At 34.3% G+C, this 17,378-nt stretch overlaps 2 protein-coding genes across 2 annotated transcripts; one reads left to right on the top strand and one right to left on the bottom strand.

Moving 5' to 3' along the window:
• Positions 1 to 530: 530 nt before the first annotated feature.
• LOC120149867 (rhomboid-like protein 14, mitochondrial) lies at positions 531 to 2,467 on the bottom strand. The gene is given in 3 exon segments (XM_039162567.1): positions 531 to 1,364; positions 1,367 to 1,475; positions 2,145 to 2,467. Coding segments are annotated over 3 exon segments (990 nt in total). The 5' UTR covers positions 2,364 to 2,467; the 3' UTR covers positions 531 to 702.
• A 1,691-nt stretch (positions 2,468 to 4,158) lies between these two features.
• Positions 4,159 to 16,264, top strand: LOC120149868 (peptide chain release factor 1-like). The gene is made up of 6 exons (XM_039162568.1): positions 4,159 to 4,600; positions 4,678 to 4,808; positions 4,892 to 4,962; positions 5,247 to 5,328; positions 6,239 to 6,300; positions 16,014 to 16,264. Exons 1-5 carry the CDS (start codon positions 4,174 to 4,176, stop codon positions 6,257 to 6,259), a joined length of 732 nt encoding a protein of 243 aa, XP_039018499.1. The 5' UTR covers positions 4,159 to 4,173; the 3' UTR covers positions 6,260 to 6,300; positions 16,014 to 16,264.
• Positions 16,265 to 17,378: the final 1,114 nt, after the last annotated feature.

Raw genomic sequence — 17,378 nt, 5'->3', positions numbered from 1 at the left:
CTGTTGAAAGTGTGATTTTAATATTTCTTTAATTTGTTTAGCTGATGATGTTTCAAATACAAGTGTATAAACGATAAGTAAATAAGAATTTTTCATAAACGTTAAACTCTACTCTTGGTCATTGAACCTTTAGGAAAATTGTACTTTGATCATTGAAATCAGAAGTCCTTCTTTGGAGTCAGAATTTTTTATTTATTTTGGTCATTAAATTTTTAATGACAATTGACGTATACTATGTTTTAAACAAATTAATGTCATTTAATAAGATGTTGAAACTTCTGTTTTAACACAAACGGCATAAAATAACATAAAACTCTGAAGATAAAGAAATTTAGTATAAGCTTTAGTTTTTTTAAATTTATCAAATAAATTCATTTCATGAAAGTCTTCTACTAAAGTTAGAATTCTAAAATATAAATATATTTTAATACGTATAATAATATAACATTTAAAATAGCAATTTTAGAAATATGATAAACATAGATATTTGCTCTTCTAGAATGCATACGGTTCATTTTCTGCCATTATGCATTGGCATGTTGATGGAAGAAAACATCATTTAACTGTAGCAGAGTGAACATATACATTGAGGGAAACAAATCAAGTTACTAAAACTTTGTGCAATTGTAATCCAAATCTTCTGTTTCTGTAATTCAAACTCAATTCATTCTCTATATCATATTAGTATAGGACTGTCGAGTATTAACCAAATCTCTCAACTCTCCGACGCCGTAATTCTTCCAAAGGAAGATCACGAGAATGGCGAGATGTTTGTCGCAGAACCCCACCATTGTTGCTTCGACTCGTTCCACACATCTCACAGTTTCTTAACCAATCGGAGTTATCATATGTACATGCCGGGCATCTCCATGTGCCAGATAAGCCTCTTCTCTCAGTCCCAACAGTTCCCCTGCCAGATATTCTCCGTCTCCTTAATTGAAACATGTTCCTTATAAACCTTAGAGGCCACCTTAACAGACCAGTTAACTGTCTAATTATTGTAGTCAGCGGGTCTGGACCAGAATACAAACCCTTCAATTTCAAATAGAGAATCCCAGCAAGTATACCACCAAGGTGACCAAGAAACGAGACACGAGGGACAAACATTTGAATAAGAATCAATTCTGCCCATGCCGCATAACGGGCCGGTACAATAAGTCCATGCACATTAGCGAAGTTGTCTGACTGAGAGTTGAGGACGACTTTCATGGCAAACAGGATACCCGAAAAGCCAACAGCGTATTCAGAGTAATAGGGTCTCCTGTAATCAAAGAAGATGAGAAGGGATTTGGCCAATAGCAAAGTTATGGCTTGTGACAAACCAAGGAGTGCAACAACCATGGACGCAAACTCAGAGCTCCCATTGAAGTTTCCAATTGGATCCCCTTCCACAAGAGGGACATCATATTGTAGACCAGGTGAGATTCATCAACATGGTAGAATACAGACAGGAAGAAGCGTTTCATATCTTTGTTCTGCACATTAAAAATATGACAACAGATTACTTGCATTGAAAATGACATCAGGTTAATTTGGAATATTCAAATGCCTAAGGCACCTAAATACCTGGAACAACAAAACTATGTATTTGGGGGCTAAAATGAGGCATTACCTTTGTACAATGGTAAAACACAAGAGAAAACATCAAACCGATCTATACCAAGGAATAGTTATAATCTGAAAACATTGGCAACGATAGGCTACCAAAGAACCCTCTCAATGGCTACCAAAGCATGCTTTTGATGTTTTTATTTCCAATACGATCTTTTCTAAACATCTTCAGGATTAACTTTCAAAGAACTCTATCAATATCTACAAAATGTGATGGATTTGTAGTCCAAAACTGCTGATTTGATTTAAACCCCTGTTTTTTTCTTTTCTTTTTTAGTTTCAAATGATTTGGCCTTGTTGGAAGTATTTTCATAGGCAATAAGAGATTTCCAATTTTACAGAACACTATTCAATTTCGCAAGAAAGCTATTTTGGGGGCTATCCTTAAGAATCGATCATAATTCACAAGTTATAAACGTAATTTCCTATATTTTGCAGATAATTTTCTGGTGGATCAATAACGGATCTTTTTCCCAGTTGAATCAAACAACTAAATATCAATAAAAAGAAAGCAAATGAGAATAGAAGAATACCTTGAGAATAAGATGAGGATTGAACCAAACCTCATCGACAAAAGGAAGGATAGAGTCGAGGAAAGAAGGCCTGAGATAGATGAGAGTGTTGGCAGCCAATAGTCCGGCGGTGATAGGCGGCTTCCACGGCAGTCTGTTGTATTCGTTGACCGCGTGAAGAGCCAACAACGGCAACATTCCCCTAGATACCGCTCCTCTCCTCCATCTTCCACTCTCCATCTGCTTTTCCGATTTTGAAATTCTATTTCCCCAATTCCAGTTCCAATTTCCAATTGCCACTCGAACAATCAAACAAAGGTCCAGGGAGGAAGCTTTCTTACTAATATATGCTTGTCCCTTTCCAGACTCTTCTTTAGTTTCGATCCCCCATTTTCCTACATCTATTTCATATTTGGGATAAATAGACTTTTAGTCCTTAAAATTAACATTTTTCTCAATTTAATTTCTAAACTTCCTTTTTTATCCATACCATTTTTTTATGATTAAACACTTTAATATTATTTCATATGAAAATATCTTCAAATTTAAGAATCAAATTAAAAGATGTTTTCAAATTCAGAATTAAAAGTCTTCAAATTAAAGAACCAAACTTAAAAATGTTGTCAAATCCAGAATTAATGTAAATCACTTAAGGACCAAGATAAAAAAGAAAAATTGAAAAGCCCAAAGATTATAAACAACTTTATCCACGGTAGACAATTCATAATTGCCGGAGGTATTCTACGGAAGTTGCTCTCAACCTAGCATTGGGGACAACCTACTACCTTACCTCTCCTTATCTTATTATATATGAGAATAGGATCAACTAATTTTTTTAGTTGAAGTGCGTGATTAACTAAACACAATTAATTATATCATATGTCCCTAAACTCTAACATGTGTTTTAATTTATTCCTTAGCTTTTTAAATATTTTAATTTCTTCTCTAAACTATGACTTTTATTTTAAATTAGTCCTTAAACTTTTGAACATTCTAATTTTATCCATAAACTATGACTCTCTTTCTAAATTATTCCCCAAACTTTGAATATTCCAATTTCATATCTGAATTCATCCAAATATGTAATTAGTTTCAACCATAATTTAACTTAAATTTTGTTTTTTCAATGTTATAATAATATAACTTAACCTAATGATTTTATTAACAAGGGATGTGATTAGTATATACATATAGTTTGAAATGTTCAAAAAGTTTAAGCACCAATTTCGAATGAAAAGTTCATGTTGAGGATGAAATTAAAATATTTAAAAAATGAGGGACTAATTTAAAATGAGCATCATATTTTGGGGACATATGATGCAATTAATAACTAAAAACTTAAAAGGATTTAAAGTAAAATAAATGTTTTTATTTGAATTATTTAATTTTTTCATGAAAGTATATGTTAGCGTTTATTTTATAACATTTTTCATATTATCCATACAAAATCTCGTTATCCTTAATTAATCATTTCTTCAAACTTTGATTTTTTTATTCAACTTGTCATTACGAGACAAATTTTGAGATTAATTTTTTAGAATTCAGTCTGGAATTCACTTTCATATAGATAAATTTTCACAATTGAAGTGTTTTGAGACTTAAGATTATTTGATTTCTCAAAAACAAATCAATTTTCGAATTTTAGACATTATTATTTTAAAAATTGATTATTTTAATTATTCTTCGTTAAATTATTTTAATTGATAATTCAAGGCATTTAACTCTAAATATTTAAACAATCTATTTATTCAATTTTAATTTTAAACTATAATTTTCAAGAAAAAATAAATTAAAAAAACGTAATGTGAATAATTAAATTTATAAAAGAAATAATTTGATGATAAAAATAAAAGAGAAATAATAATGTAATGACCAACGTGTAGTTTACCCAACATAGTTTAATCCCTAGATTAGTTTGACAGCAAAATAAATCATCTTTGGTTACACAAATCCAAGGTTGAAGATGCATTTGTTAAGTGTTGCTGAAAACGCTGCGTTTTTATTCGATAAGCACAACAAATACAAATTCAATTGTTTGGGTAAGAAGAAAATGGCAATGGCTGGGGTTGGGGTTGGATATATGAATGTCATGAAATCCGTTGATCGAATTGTGAGAAGTAACGGCGTTTCCTTGGTGGCTAAGGTGCCACCGCCATTGCCGTCAAGCTGTTTCTTTATGCCCCTAAAGCGAAAATCAATAGGGTATCATTGGCAACTCTACTGCTGCAGTGTTAGTAATAACAACAGTGATAAGAGTTGTTACCTAACATTGAAGGATGAAGAGCTGATGCGGCAGTGCCAGATGACCAGCTTCAAAGCGTCCGGCCCAGGCGGTCAGCACCGTAACAAGCGAGAGTCCGCCGTTCGTCTCAAGCACCTCCCCACCGGTATCGTTGCCCAGGCCGTTGAAGACCGATCCCAGCACATGAATCGTTCTTCTGCCTTAGCTCGTCTCCGCACTCTTATTGCTCTCAAAAGTAACCTATTTTCCATTTTCGGCTTCTTCATTCTTCATTCTAATATGCTAATTGATGTTTGATTAATCCTAATGAAGTAAGAAATCCCGTCTCTCTTGAATCATACTCTCCTCCTCCCGAGCTTCTTCAAATTCTTCCCCAAAGCTCAACTCTCAGGACATCTGATTCTGGTCCCCAAATTGGCCCCAACAATCCTAAATTTGTATCGGTATATGCGTCTTCTCACTTCAATTTTGTTCATTTTAGCATTGCATACTGATGAGTTTTGGTTCATTTTAACTCCTTCCACAGGGCATGCAGGCACTGCTTGATCTAATCTTTGCAGTTGAAGGGTCTATATCTGATGCTGCAAAGTTTCTCGGGTGCGTTACATTAACCTTGTTAGTACTTCCATTGCTTTCCTTCTGCCCAGTTTAGTTGACTCATCTATCATTCTGCCTATTGTTGTAATTCAAGAATGAGTTGGAATCCATCTCTTATTGAATATTATAAACTTATAGCCATAGTAAAGAAGGGAAAGTGGTAGGAAATGTCAGGAAAGGAGATTTTGTTGATTGTGAGCTTAGAATTCCATATGATGTGTTGCTGGATAAATGTTGGTTTGCTTACGCATTATATAACAGTTGTCTAATAACTAATCTTGCAGGATGAGTACTGGGGCACTGTCACGGTTAATACTATCAGATGATTCCCTTTGGAAGGCAGTAAACGAGCTGAGGGTTTCCAAGGTAGAACACATAACCATCATCAAAACCGTGATTTTAATTTGCTTGGTTCTCTAGATTTAACTTGTAAACTCAAAAACGGGACATTTTCAGTATCTCGTTCCTTTTACTTGGTTATCAGTATTTCTTCGTTCCAATTTTTTTCCCAGACCCATTTTTATTGATAAATTATCTTGTTTCATAATGCATCTTACTGCGTTTCCATTTTTCAAACGTTACATTTTGAGGCTTGCACGGGTCTGAACAGAGGTGTCTATTTTCCTGACTTTTCAATACCAGTGTCATGCACAATGCTCTGCTATAATTAAATAAAAGAATCTTGAAAATGACATAGCGAGGAACAACATCATAAAGCTGTAATCTAAATCTTGTTTAATTTTTTTTTTCTATTCTTTCATCATGTCATTTTGTAATGCCAAATGATGAATTTTCTGATATAAAATTCAACATATAGTGGTCATTTTGCTTCAAAATTGAACACATGATGCATAAAATATATTTTAATTTATTTTTCAAATTTAAAACATATTTTTAGCAAAATATTCTCCATTTATCATATCTTGATCAAATTTTCTTCAAAACTAAAAATATATTGGTAAATTTGTTCCAAATTAGAAATATGATTGTAAGTTACTCTAAAATTAGCAATACTATGGTAATTGATTTGGTTGAAAGATTAATGGTAAATTTGAACCACTCACACAAGTACAGTTGTACATTTGCACACAATCCCTTTAATATAGTCTCGATGGTAAATGTTTGTGATTAGGTCTCGAGTGTCAACTATGTAGGCTCAGTTGGTAGAGTATCCTTGAAAGAATAAGTTCAACATTCTTCTAAATATCTTGGTTTATGTAACTATTAATTGGAAAGGAGGTTGGACTGCTATAACTCTGTGTTTGGAACTCCATAGGGTATGAAGTCATTGAAGTAGCACTGTCATATGTGGATGCAAATCATTCCTTTGCGTATCAGGTACACCAAATTCTTTATTTATTTTTAAATAAATGATTCAAGCACACTTTTTTTTTGCCACCAGCTCATTTAACTATTGGGTCATAACCAAAAAGTAAAAAGTAAACATAATAATCTTTTAAATGGTTGTTTCTTTTTTATTTGGTTGCATTTATTGCGGAGCATTCTTAGTATATGTTACAGATATGTAGGCCAACTCTTATGATTAATATACATTGTATTTAATGTAGAATATTACATAGTTGACGTAGAATATTACTCTTATGTTTAATAATCTTAGTAAATGCTTTTGGGTTGTTATCTCTACTGCTTACTTCCTCATTAATCGTATGACTTTGTTTTGTCCGACGATACCCTTTCTATACTCTCTTTCCAAATAAAAACTCGTTTCCTATCGTACGCTAAGATATTTGGTTATACTTTTTTGTTTGAGATGTTCGTCATCAAGTTACAAAACTTGATCCTAAGACCTAAAGTGTGTGTTTTTGGATATTCTCGTGTTCAAAAAGGTATCACTGTTATTGTCCAAACCTTGGTAAATATCTTGTGTCTGTTGATGTTACCTTTTTAGAACAAACACTCTACACTTTCAATTTAGGTTCTATGAAATAGGGGAGGATGATTTGTTACTTTATTAGGTCATCTCGAAATTAGGTATGCCATCCTTTGCATTGGTTAAGCCACCCGTCAAATTCACCTTCTTGCGTCGCCCATGTCCACCTAGTTGTGACCATGTTCTTGAGACTCTAGAACCATGTTCTAATCAGCTAGTATCTTGATCTTCGGATCCAACTACCACAAATGATTGCTTTAAATGTTAGTGAAACCTGAGCTTTGGTTACTTATTGGTAAATGAGCTATTGTATGTAAACGTGTGTTTACTGTCAAATTCAATCCTAATGGCTCTATTGCTCAATTAAAAATCAGACTTGTTGCTAAAGGATATGCATAGACCTATGAAATGAAATATGATGATACTTTCTCTCCCGTTGCTAAATTTGCTTCAGTCGAATTATTTATTTTGTTGCAACTTTTGATTGGCCCCTACATCAGTTACACATAAAGAATGCTTTTCTTCATGGTTATCTTCAGGAGGTGGTGTATATGGAGCAACCACTTAGTTTTGTTACACAGGGGGAGTATGAGAAAGCATGTTGTTTGAAAAAAATCTCTATGTGGCTTGAAACAGAGTCCTCGGACTTGATTTGGGAAGTTTAGCCAAGCTATTGAGAAGTTTGGGATGCATAAGAGCAAGTCAGATCATTCGATGTTCTATAAAAAATTTGATGGAGACATTATTTTGTTAGTCATATAAGTGGATGATATTTTAATCATCATTAGTGACTCTAGCGAAATTTCATCTGTGAAGTCTTTCCTCTATACTCAATTCCATACCAAAGACTTAAAGAAGTTAAAATATTTCTTGAGAGTTGAAGTTTTTTTTTTTGATAGAAAGGCCCCATTAAAATCCTCCTTCAATCCCTCCATGTTATGAGAGTAACATGATGGAACAACGAAGGAGGAAAAGAGAGCCAAGAAAACTTTTATTCACAAGAACCAGATTACAAGCTTGAACAAACTCCTACACTTCCAACGGAAGAACATAAAACTTAACACAAACATCCAACAAAACAGGGAGGAACAATTCCTGTTAAACAACACAACTATAACCAAAATCACCCTATCTCATCTTTAGCAAGTTAGCAGGAGTAAGAATGAAATATTCCTATCTCAGAGGAAGTATGTGCTCGATTTACTATTGGAGTCAGAAAAATTGGATGATAAATCATATAGTACTCCAATGGTTCCCAATTTACAATTAACCAAAGAAAGTGAATTATTTGTAGATCTTGAGAGATACAATAGACTTATTGATGAGTTGAATTATCTTATTATGACACATCTTGATATTATTTATACAGTAAGTGTGCTGAGTCAGTATATGTTATCACCAACAGTTGATCACTGGAAGGCGGTAGAACAACTTCTACATTATTTGAAAAGTGCTCTTGGACATGGAGTTCTATATGGTAATAATGGTTATACTAGGACCAAACGTATTTCAGATTTGGATTAGGTAAGATATAAGGAAGATAGGAGGTATGCTTCAGGATACTGTGTGTTTGTTGGAGGAAACTTGATTTTATGGAAGGTTAAGAAACAAAATGCGGTCTCATAATCCATTTCAGAAGCTGAATATAAAACTACGATGAAGTTTGTGTGTGAAATCATATGGGTATATCAACTCAATAAAGTAGGAATTAAGGTTTCAAGTAAAAATAAGAATTACGTCGTAGGCTACCTAGCAAAAAAAAAGATGAGTGAGAAAGGTAGAGAGAGAAAGAGAGTGGGTGTGACAGGTCGTTCATCCTCCGATGAGGAATGAACTGTCTTTGTTGATAATCTTAGTAAGAGAGTTACTAGAAGTTAGTTAAGAGAGATTTTCAATCATTATGGAAGAGTAGCGAGGGTCTTTATTCCAAATTTTATGTTTAAACCGAATTATAAATCATCCACGTTTGCTTTTGTGCAATATGCAATGGAGGAAGGTTGTAGAAGAGCAATACAAAATGTTAATGGAACGCTGATTGATGGGAAGAGAGTCTCAGTGGGGGTTGCAAAGTATAAGAAGGATAGGAAAAGAGAAACATAAGGAAAAAATCTTCAGTTGGAAGGTAACAAGCCAGTTAGAGGGGACAAAGGTAGGCAGCAGGAGGAATTGGAAAAACCAAGAAGTCTAAGGGATGGCAGAACGTATAAGGAAGTGTTGAAGGTGGATAGTAGGAAGACAATGGAGCATGAAATAGTTGATAATAAGAATGTTAGTTCAGACAGGGGGAAAGGGAAGAAGAATATTTGGGAGATGCATATTCCTTCTTAAAGCTCAAGCTGGGTGAAAAGATCACTGACGGGCATAGTAAAACATCCTTACGAATTGGAGTCGGTGCAGTGTGCTTTGGCTATGGAAGGTTTTGAAGTCCAGATAGCCAGTTGGGGATATGTTTGGAAATCTTGTATTGTCACATTCAAATCAGATGAGGAGATGAAAGAGGCTTGGTCGAGAAGGAATGATTTGTTAGGGTTCTGGTTCGACAGATTGACACCTTTGCTGAATGAAGCAGGTCTGCCAACGGCTTTCTGTTTAGTGGAGCTTTATGGCGTTCCTCTATTATGTTGGCAAGAGGATTTTCTGGATAAACTAGCGGGTAGATGGGGGACAGTGGAGAGTATACAGGATTCGACAAAGAATAAGGAAGATCTCACGACAGCAAAAGTTCTGATAAGGGTGGTAAGCCCTTTTGATGTCCCGGAAGTGATAACATTAGGGTCGTATGGTCGATCCTTCAAGGTGAAAATCAAGCTGGGTTCAACCTCAAATTAGTCGAATTTCTTTCCATTTGTTTCGCCGGAGAATAATCCGATGGCAGAGACTCTGCCTTATAGTCGTCGGAGATGGAAGCAGAAAGCCTAAAGTCAACTGACAAGGTAGGCAATGGTCGGTTGGTTGAGGATGCACGCAATAGAGTTGACGCGTGGATGGATCAGGATTTTTCTTCCGGTTTTGTTGACTTTGGTAGAGGAAATCAGTTTCCAAGAAGAAGTAGTGATGTCAAAGGCATTAATGAAGGGATGCAAGATTTTCAAAGTTTAGGTAACTGTAAAAAAGGTGAGTTTGCAAGGTTGGGCATTAGAAATTTGAATATTTCAAACTCTAGTGCTCAGGCCCAATCAGAGGAAAGAAGTGAGCCCTTTTCTCCAATTAAGAAGCTAATTCCTGCTGGCCCAGCAGTTAAACTTTCTGACTTTGGGTTTCCAAGCCATAGGCAGTGTATGGCTTCTTCAAGTAATTCAAAGGATACAAGAAAAAAAGGGAATTGCAATTCTGAGTTACCAGTGGAGGTCGATTTAGAGGCTTCAACATTAAATAAAGCAAATGGGAGGTCTGTTGAAGGTATGAATGTGTTAAGCGTAAGGGGTGACTTGCAAATTCGTTCAGCAGATTCTTTATCTATGAAGAGTGCTCTTGTGGGAAGAAGGATGATAAGAAGTTATAAGAGAGTTTATAGAAGGTCTTGGGAGAGGAATATCTGGCTTCTAAATGTGCAGGCCTTTAATCCTGAAACGGAGGGGGATGTAAGAATGCAGAATGGAAGAGACATTATTCCAAAATCTGCTCAATATGTAGTTCCACAGGATGATCACAATTTAGAAAAGGACAGTGTTTTTTCGAGAACCGAAAGTGTTAGTAGGAGAGTTAAAAGGTCTTTGATTATGGATGCATTAGACCAAGTTAGTATCTCTACAATTTCATCTTCAGCATTTCCAATGCATTTGAATGAAGCTCTCGCTACTTGGGAAATATCTAAGATGTTGGGTGTTTCTTTCAAAGAGGGGAAGAAAGCTTTTTTGGAAAAAATCATGGAGTTGGAGAAAGGTTTAAGTGAGGATAGGTGAGTTGTTAGAGATTGGGGGAGAGCTTGGTAATAAATTTTAATTATGATGCCAAAGCTAGTTATATCGTCATGGAATGCAAGGGGCTTGGGGAAAAAAGAAAAACATCAAGCTGTTCAAAAAATGGTTTCTGAAAAAAACCATCTTTTCTTTTCCTGCAAGAAACTAAATTGGAGGTTTGTCCAAGGTCATTATTGAGAAGAAGTGGGCTGAATTTTCTGCAAGGTTATGTTGAATCTCCAACAGAAGGTTCCTCAGGTGGCTTATTAAGTTGTTGGGATGACAATATTTTTGAGGTAGAAGATCAACATATACATAGGAGATTTATTGCTATTTTTGGGAAGTTCAAAATGAATCAATTTAGGTGTGGTTTTATCAATGTCTATGGTCCTTCAGTGGAAGAAGAGAAAGCAGGATTTTTTTAGGAACTTTGCTTGTTTTTAAATGGTTTCTCTACTCCTTTTTGTGTGGGAGGGTATTTTAATGCCTATATATCAGAAAAGGAGAAGGAAGGTAAAGCTCAAAATAGAAATTCTATGGAGATCTTTAGGCATTTTATTCAACAAACTGACCTAATTGATATACCTTTAATTGGGGGAAGATTTACTTGGGGAAATAACCGGGAAGATCTAACTGTTGTCAGATTAGACAGGTTCTTGTTGAACATCAATTTTTCTGCTGCGTTTTCGGATATTACACAACATTTACTTCCAAAGTCTATTTCTGATCATAATGCAATTTTACTTGAGAGTGGAGAAGCTAATTGGGGAGAGAAACCTTTCAAGTTGTTCAATTATATAATGGATGAGGATGGTTTTGATGAGCAGGTTTTAGAGGCTATTAAAGAATGCAAGAAGGTTCAGAAAAGATCGGGTATTCTGAGTATCATCAGAAGCTCAAAATCAACTATAAAAAATGGTATGGTAGCATAGATCATTTTCCAGGGGCTGTTATTTCAGATTTAGAACAGAAGATTCATCTTTTAGAATGTGATTTACAGAAACAGCAAGCAGTGAGGGGCATTGACTTTGTAGCAGAATTGCGGTCCTGGAAAAATGAATTGTGGTGGCTATACAGAATTGAGGAACAAGTTTGGTGTCAAAAATCAAGAGTGAAATGGATCAAAGATGGAGATCGAAATACAAAATTTTTTCATACTTGTGCCATTATAAGGAGGAGGTTGAATCATTTAAACGCTCTTAAGATCAAAGAAGAAATATTGTATGATCCGCTTCTTATCAAGGCAAGGGTACGAGATCATTTTTTCGAAACCTATAACGTTCGGTTAACTTTGGAAGTGGATGATATCAAGCTGAATTTTTCAAGAATATCCTTGCAACAGAGCCTACGCTTAGAAAAGATGTTTACGGAAGAAGAAGTTTGGGAGGTTCTAAACTTATGTGATAGTAACAAGGCCCCAGGTCCTGATGGGTTGAACATGGGTTTTTTTAAAAGGTTTTGGCCCTCTTTGAAAGATGATATCCTGGAATGTTTTCATAAATTTTATTTGGGAAAAGATTGGGAGCATAGTATTAATCATACATTCATCACTCTTATCCCTAAGGGTGCGTTTGGTTCACGGAATATAAGATTACCAGTGGGAATAAAAGATTACCAGGGAATAAGATTACTGAGAATGTTGTATTTTGTGTTTGGTTGGTTTAGCAGGAATGTAAGATTACCGTATTTGATTAAATAAATAAAAGATTATTGGAATGTATATTTGACCAAATTGTCTTTATTATATATTTGTATAATATTACAAATTGTAAAATATTTATATATTTTCTTTAAAAAATTAAATTCATAATATTTATATAATTTTTTTTACAAAATTAAAAATATAAAAAAGATTTAATGAAAGGGTAAATTTTTTTAACCCCTGAACTTCATATAAAATTTTAATTATAAATTTTTTTTTGTAAATCTAAAATAATTTAAGGATAAATTTGTAATTTAACATTCGTAGAATTTTTATTATTCAATGACAGAAAAAAGATATTTTTGAAAAAAAATAAAAATTTAAGGGCATTTTAGTCCAAAACGCCAGTAATGTTACAATACCTAAGGGAAAGGAGGTAATGATATTCCTGGTAATATACCCCAAAAAATCTACTATTGGTAATAAAATATTACCGGGAATGAGATTCCTAGCCAACCAAACATGGGAATGTGGGATTCCCATCCAATGGGAATCCCACAATCCTTGAACCAAACACCCCCTAAGGGTTCTAACAGTGGTGGATTAGATGATTTTAGACCAATGAGCTTAGTAGGAGGGATGTACAAGATCCTTTCGAAGTGTCTTTTGAGAAGACTGAGAAGTTGCATGAATGATGTGATAAATGCTTTGCAATTCGCTTTTATTCCTGGTCGTCAAATTTTGGATTGCTCTTTTATTGCCAATGAAGAATTTGATTTTTGGAGAAAGAAAGGTTTAAAGGGTTGTGTGTTTAAGGTTGATTTCAGGAAGGCTTATGATACGGTGGATTGAGATATTCTATTTAAAGTTATGATCAAAATGCGTTTTGGAACTAAATGGTGTAGCAGGATTAGAAGATGTGTTACTTCAGCATCGGTGTCAGTTTTGGTTAATGGTGTTCCAACAGAGGAATTTCCAATGGCGAGAGGTCTTAGACAGGGCTGCTCTCTTTCCCCACTATTATTTAATTTTATAGGAGAGCTCCTCAACCTATTGCTTCTCAAGGCGGTTTCTTCGGGTCTATTTTGTGGTATGGTGTTAGATAAATTCTTTCATGCTTTCTCGTTTGCAATTTGCAGATGACCTCATTATTTTTTGCAATGCATCCAAGACAAATTTTAAATGTCAAGAGAATTTTACGAGTTTTTGAAGTAATGCTTGGACTTCAACTAAATCTCAGTAAAAGTAAATTATTTGGCATCAACATTAGTAAGCAAGAGGTTAAGGAGTGGGTGACAGACATTGGTTGACTGTTGGTTCTTTCCCTTCTGAATATTTAGGACTGTCGCTTGGTGCCAACATAAACTATGCTGTTTTGTGGGATCCGGTAATGCAGAAATTTTTTAAGAAGCTGGCGGGTTGGAAGGCAAAAACCCTGTCCTTGGCAGGGAGATTGGTTTTATTAAATTCGGTTTTGAGTTCGTTACCTACTTATTTTTTGTCTATGTTCAAGATTCCTGCAGCAGTCAATTCTAAGATGAATTCAATTATGGCCAATTTTTTATGGGGTGGAGGGGCAGAATGCAAGAAAATTCACTGGATCAACTGGAAGACGGTGTGTAAAGCAAGAAGTTGTGGTGGTCTGAATGTGTTAAATATTAATTTCATGAATAGAGCTTTATTGGGGAAATGGTCTTGGAAATTTGCTAATGATAGGAGCTCTATTTGGAAGAAGATGATTTGTTCTAAATACAATATGAACACTAATCTGTTATTTTTCAACAACAGATTTCCAACAAATGCTTCATGGATTTGGAAATCGGTGGTAAATAACCATTTTAAAGAAGATCAGTTTGGTGCTCAGTTTCGAAGCTTGTTTCAAATCAAAGTGGGTAATGGGGAGAGTAATTGTTTCTGGTTTGATAGTTGGGCATCAGATTCTCCTTTGAAGGATGTTTTCCCAAGATTATTTGCTCTATCTTCGAATAAGTATGGGGTTTTAACGGAGTATGGTGAATTTCAATCTGCAGGGTGGTCTTGGTATGTGCAGCTGAGAAAAAATCTGTGTGATTGGGAGCTGGATCAGTTTTTAGATTTATTGGATGTCATTCAAAAAATTAGTCTTTCCCAAGAATCTAGAGATGGTATGCTGTGGAGAGGGAATGGGGAAGGTATTTTTTCTGTCAAATCTTGTATGATGCTTTGCTATCATGGTTCGGCTGTTGACAATTTTTGGATGAAATTTATTTGGAAGGGGTTGGTGCCTCCTAGAGTGATTTTTTTTTTGTGGCAGGTGGTGCATAAAAAATTGGCAGTAAGATTTGAATTACAAAAAACGAGGTGTTTTGGGGATTGTTGACATTTCATGACCTCTTTGCAAAAGTAACATCGAAACAGTATCCCACTTATTTTTCTCCTGCAGGGTGTCGTGGTCACTTTGGAATAAGTTTCTAAATTTTTGGAAACTAAATTCGGTTCTTCATGATAATGTTCAAAGTTTTTTCCTAGCTTGGAATGATTTGGTGCCTTATTCCTCTATTTGGCCCTTTATTCCGGGAGTTGTTATTTGGACTATTTGGAAATGTAGAAACGCCATTGTGTTTGAAGGAAGGAGCCTTGATCAGATTGAGCTATTTTTCATGGCTAGATTCAGACTAGCTTCTTGGTTTTTAGCAAAGTTCAAGGAAGTTGATACTCCTAAAGACTCTTATTAGTGAAAATTGGAGAACAATCAGAAGATATTTTCACAAAGGCTCTTAACAGGGTTCGTATTGATTATTTATGTAATAAGTTGGACATGATTAATATCTATGCTCCAACTTGAGGGAGAGTGTTAAAGATTTGTAGGTTAAATCTTAGGATTAATATATATTTTATTTAATGTAGGATATTACACAGGTAATAGTTATTGTAGGATATTATTTAGTTAATAGTTAATGTAGGATATTATTTTACATATTATAAGACCTTTATACTTGTATTTATACTATAATGTTGGTGAATAAAATATGAGAAATTTATTTCAAAAGTTTACCGTATACAAATTGAAAAATTCTTTGAATTAAGTTACAGTGGCATATGAGGTTTTAATTTTTCTTGTGGCTATGTAGTTGGTTGTTTTCATGGTTTTGTGCATCATCAGTGATACACCAGTTGCAACCTTGCAAATAGCACAAGTGTGGGTCTCTAGAATGTAATAGTGCGAAATGTAATATAGCCTGATCATGGAATTATTTGATACACTGCTGGTGGAGTTTTTTTAATTCCACAATTGGGGTTAATAAACATTTTAAAAAATAAAAAACAACCGAGACACATGGTGATATCTTAATTCCACGGGTGGAGTTAAAAAAAACTTCAATGTTAGTGTATTAAATAATAATTTTTGAACAAATTATACATAAATTAACAATAAAATTTGATTATCTAGTTTGTGTGTATATATTTACCTGCTGTTCTATCTGAATGAATATAAAGAAATAACATTCTTTCTGAGACTGTTGAGTCCCTTTCTTTCTGAAGTTTTTTTGTTTGTGCAGTGACCTTGTTAATCACTTCACTTTTTTCATAGGTTTTGTTTTTGGTGTGTTGTGACCCTGTTGAATCGCTTTCTTTTTAGATGGTGCTTTTTTTATTTACAACAACGGTCTGTGTACACTACATTATAATGGTCAACAATACTGATGTGAAGGATGATCATCTTATGTGCCAAAGTCAGAACATTCAGTGAAGAGGGTTTGGTTGAGAGGATGCAATATATTTTTCCAAATTCTGAATTCAAATGAACTGGAGGCAATTGGTTTAGTTAGTTGGTGTTATTTAATTAAAGAACTTGGCAATTCTTAGTTTTTTTTTTGTTATCATTTGGAGAAGCATGAAAGATCTATTACCAAATATTTAATATTTTAAACAGATGAAGTATGGAAAGTTGAATGCTCATATTGTTTTTGATCTGAAAAATCAACATGAGCAGATATAGATTATTAGTTTTCTTTTCAAGATTGTGGTCTGATTTTGATGCTACTTGGAACACAAATTCTTTCTACTTTAAAAATTTATTGTTTTCATGAAATCTTCATTGGATGCACTTTTGTGGGATGTTGGTATTTGCTCAAACACAATTTCTTTCTACTAGTGCCCTCGTGGTGCTCGGAATTAGGCTGGTAGAGGAATTTGTAAAGGTTGAAGCTATCCGAGTAATATAATTCTTGAGCTGAGTTCGTAGGGATAGAGTTGTAATCAAGACGAGCTCAAATAGTGGGAAGCTCAAAGGTCCACTCTAAGCTCGAAGCTAAACTCGAGCTCGATCAAATTTTAATCATGACAAACTTTGAATTTGCTCCAAGTTTGTTATGATCTAAATTATTTATAAAATTTATTTACCCAAAATCAAGTTCATGATCGAACTTATATAAAGTATCAAGATACTCAAACTTGATTTGTTGGACAGCTTCAGCAATTTGACCCGAAATTTGTTGGATAGCTTGAGTTACTTGAGTTCGGATCATGATCGATTTGAACTTAAATAACTTTCAAAGTGTGCTTCATGGAAACTGTAGAAACGATTTTTTTTCTTTAAAGAGTAAAAAAGTGAGATTTTAAAAACCACATTAATTCTTAATTATCCTCTTTTTAATTTAAAAACAAATGTGATTTAAAAGACCTCTCATTTCGAAAAATTTTGGGTTTTCTTTACGATTGAAAAATACGGTTCGAAGAGTCACCACCGATATTTGATTAGGATGTGATTGGGCATCCAAAAATGCTTTGTCATTTTAAATAAAAATTAATTTTAATTAAAACAACAAATTGATGTATGCGTTACAAAAAATGAGTTCGGGAGTCGGTTACGTGTGGAGAAAGATTAGCACCCCCACAACGCCCTAAATCAGTACCTAGTCGATTAATTAACGTCTTTGCAATGAAATTTACAAATTTGACTTTAATTTGACTTTTGATCCCATAAAACAAAGATGTAAATTTA

Source organism: Hibiscus syriacus, unplaced genomic scaffold (genome assembly GCF_006381635.1).
Source record: "Hibiscus syriacus cultivar Baekdansim isolate YM2019G1 unplaced genomic scaffold, ASM638163v2 tig00111011_pilon, whole genome shotgun sequence".
Lineage (NCBI taxonomy): Eukaryota > Viridiplantae > Streptophyta > Magnoliopsida > Malvales > Malvaceae > Hibiscus > Hibiscus syriacus.
The sequence above is the reverse complement of the archived record's forward strand: the minus strand, read 5'-3'. Positions and strand labels throughout refer to the sequence as shown.

Bases quoted from the DNA above. Each gene is read 5' to 3' on its own strand.
- LOC120149868 (XM_039162568.1), top strand. From the start codon at position 4,174: ATGGCAATGGCTGGGGTTGGGGTTGGATATATGAATGTCATGAAATCC. The intron at 4,963-5,246 runs GTGCGTTACATT...CTAATCTTGCAG, and splicing joins GATGCTGCAAAGTTTCTCGG to GATGAGTACTGGGGCACTGT. The intron at 5,329-6,238 runs GTAGAACACATA...GGAACTCCATAG, and splicing joins ACGAGCTGAGGGTTTCCAAG to GGTATGAAGTCATTGAAGTA.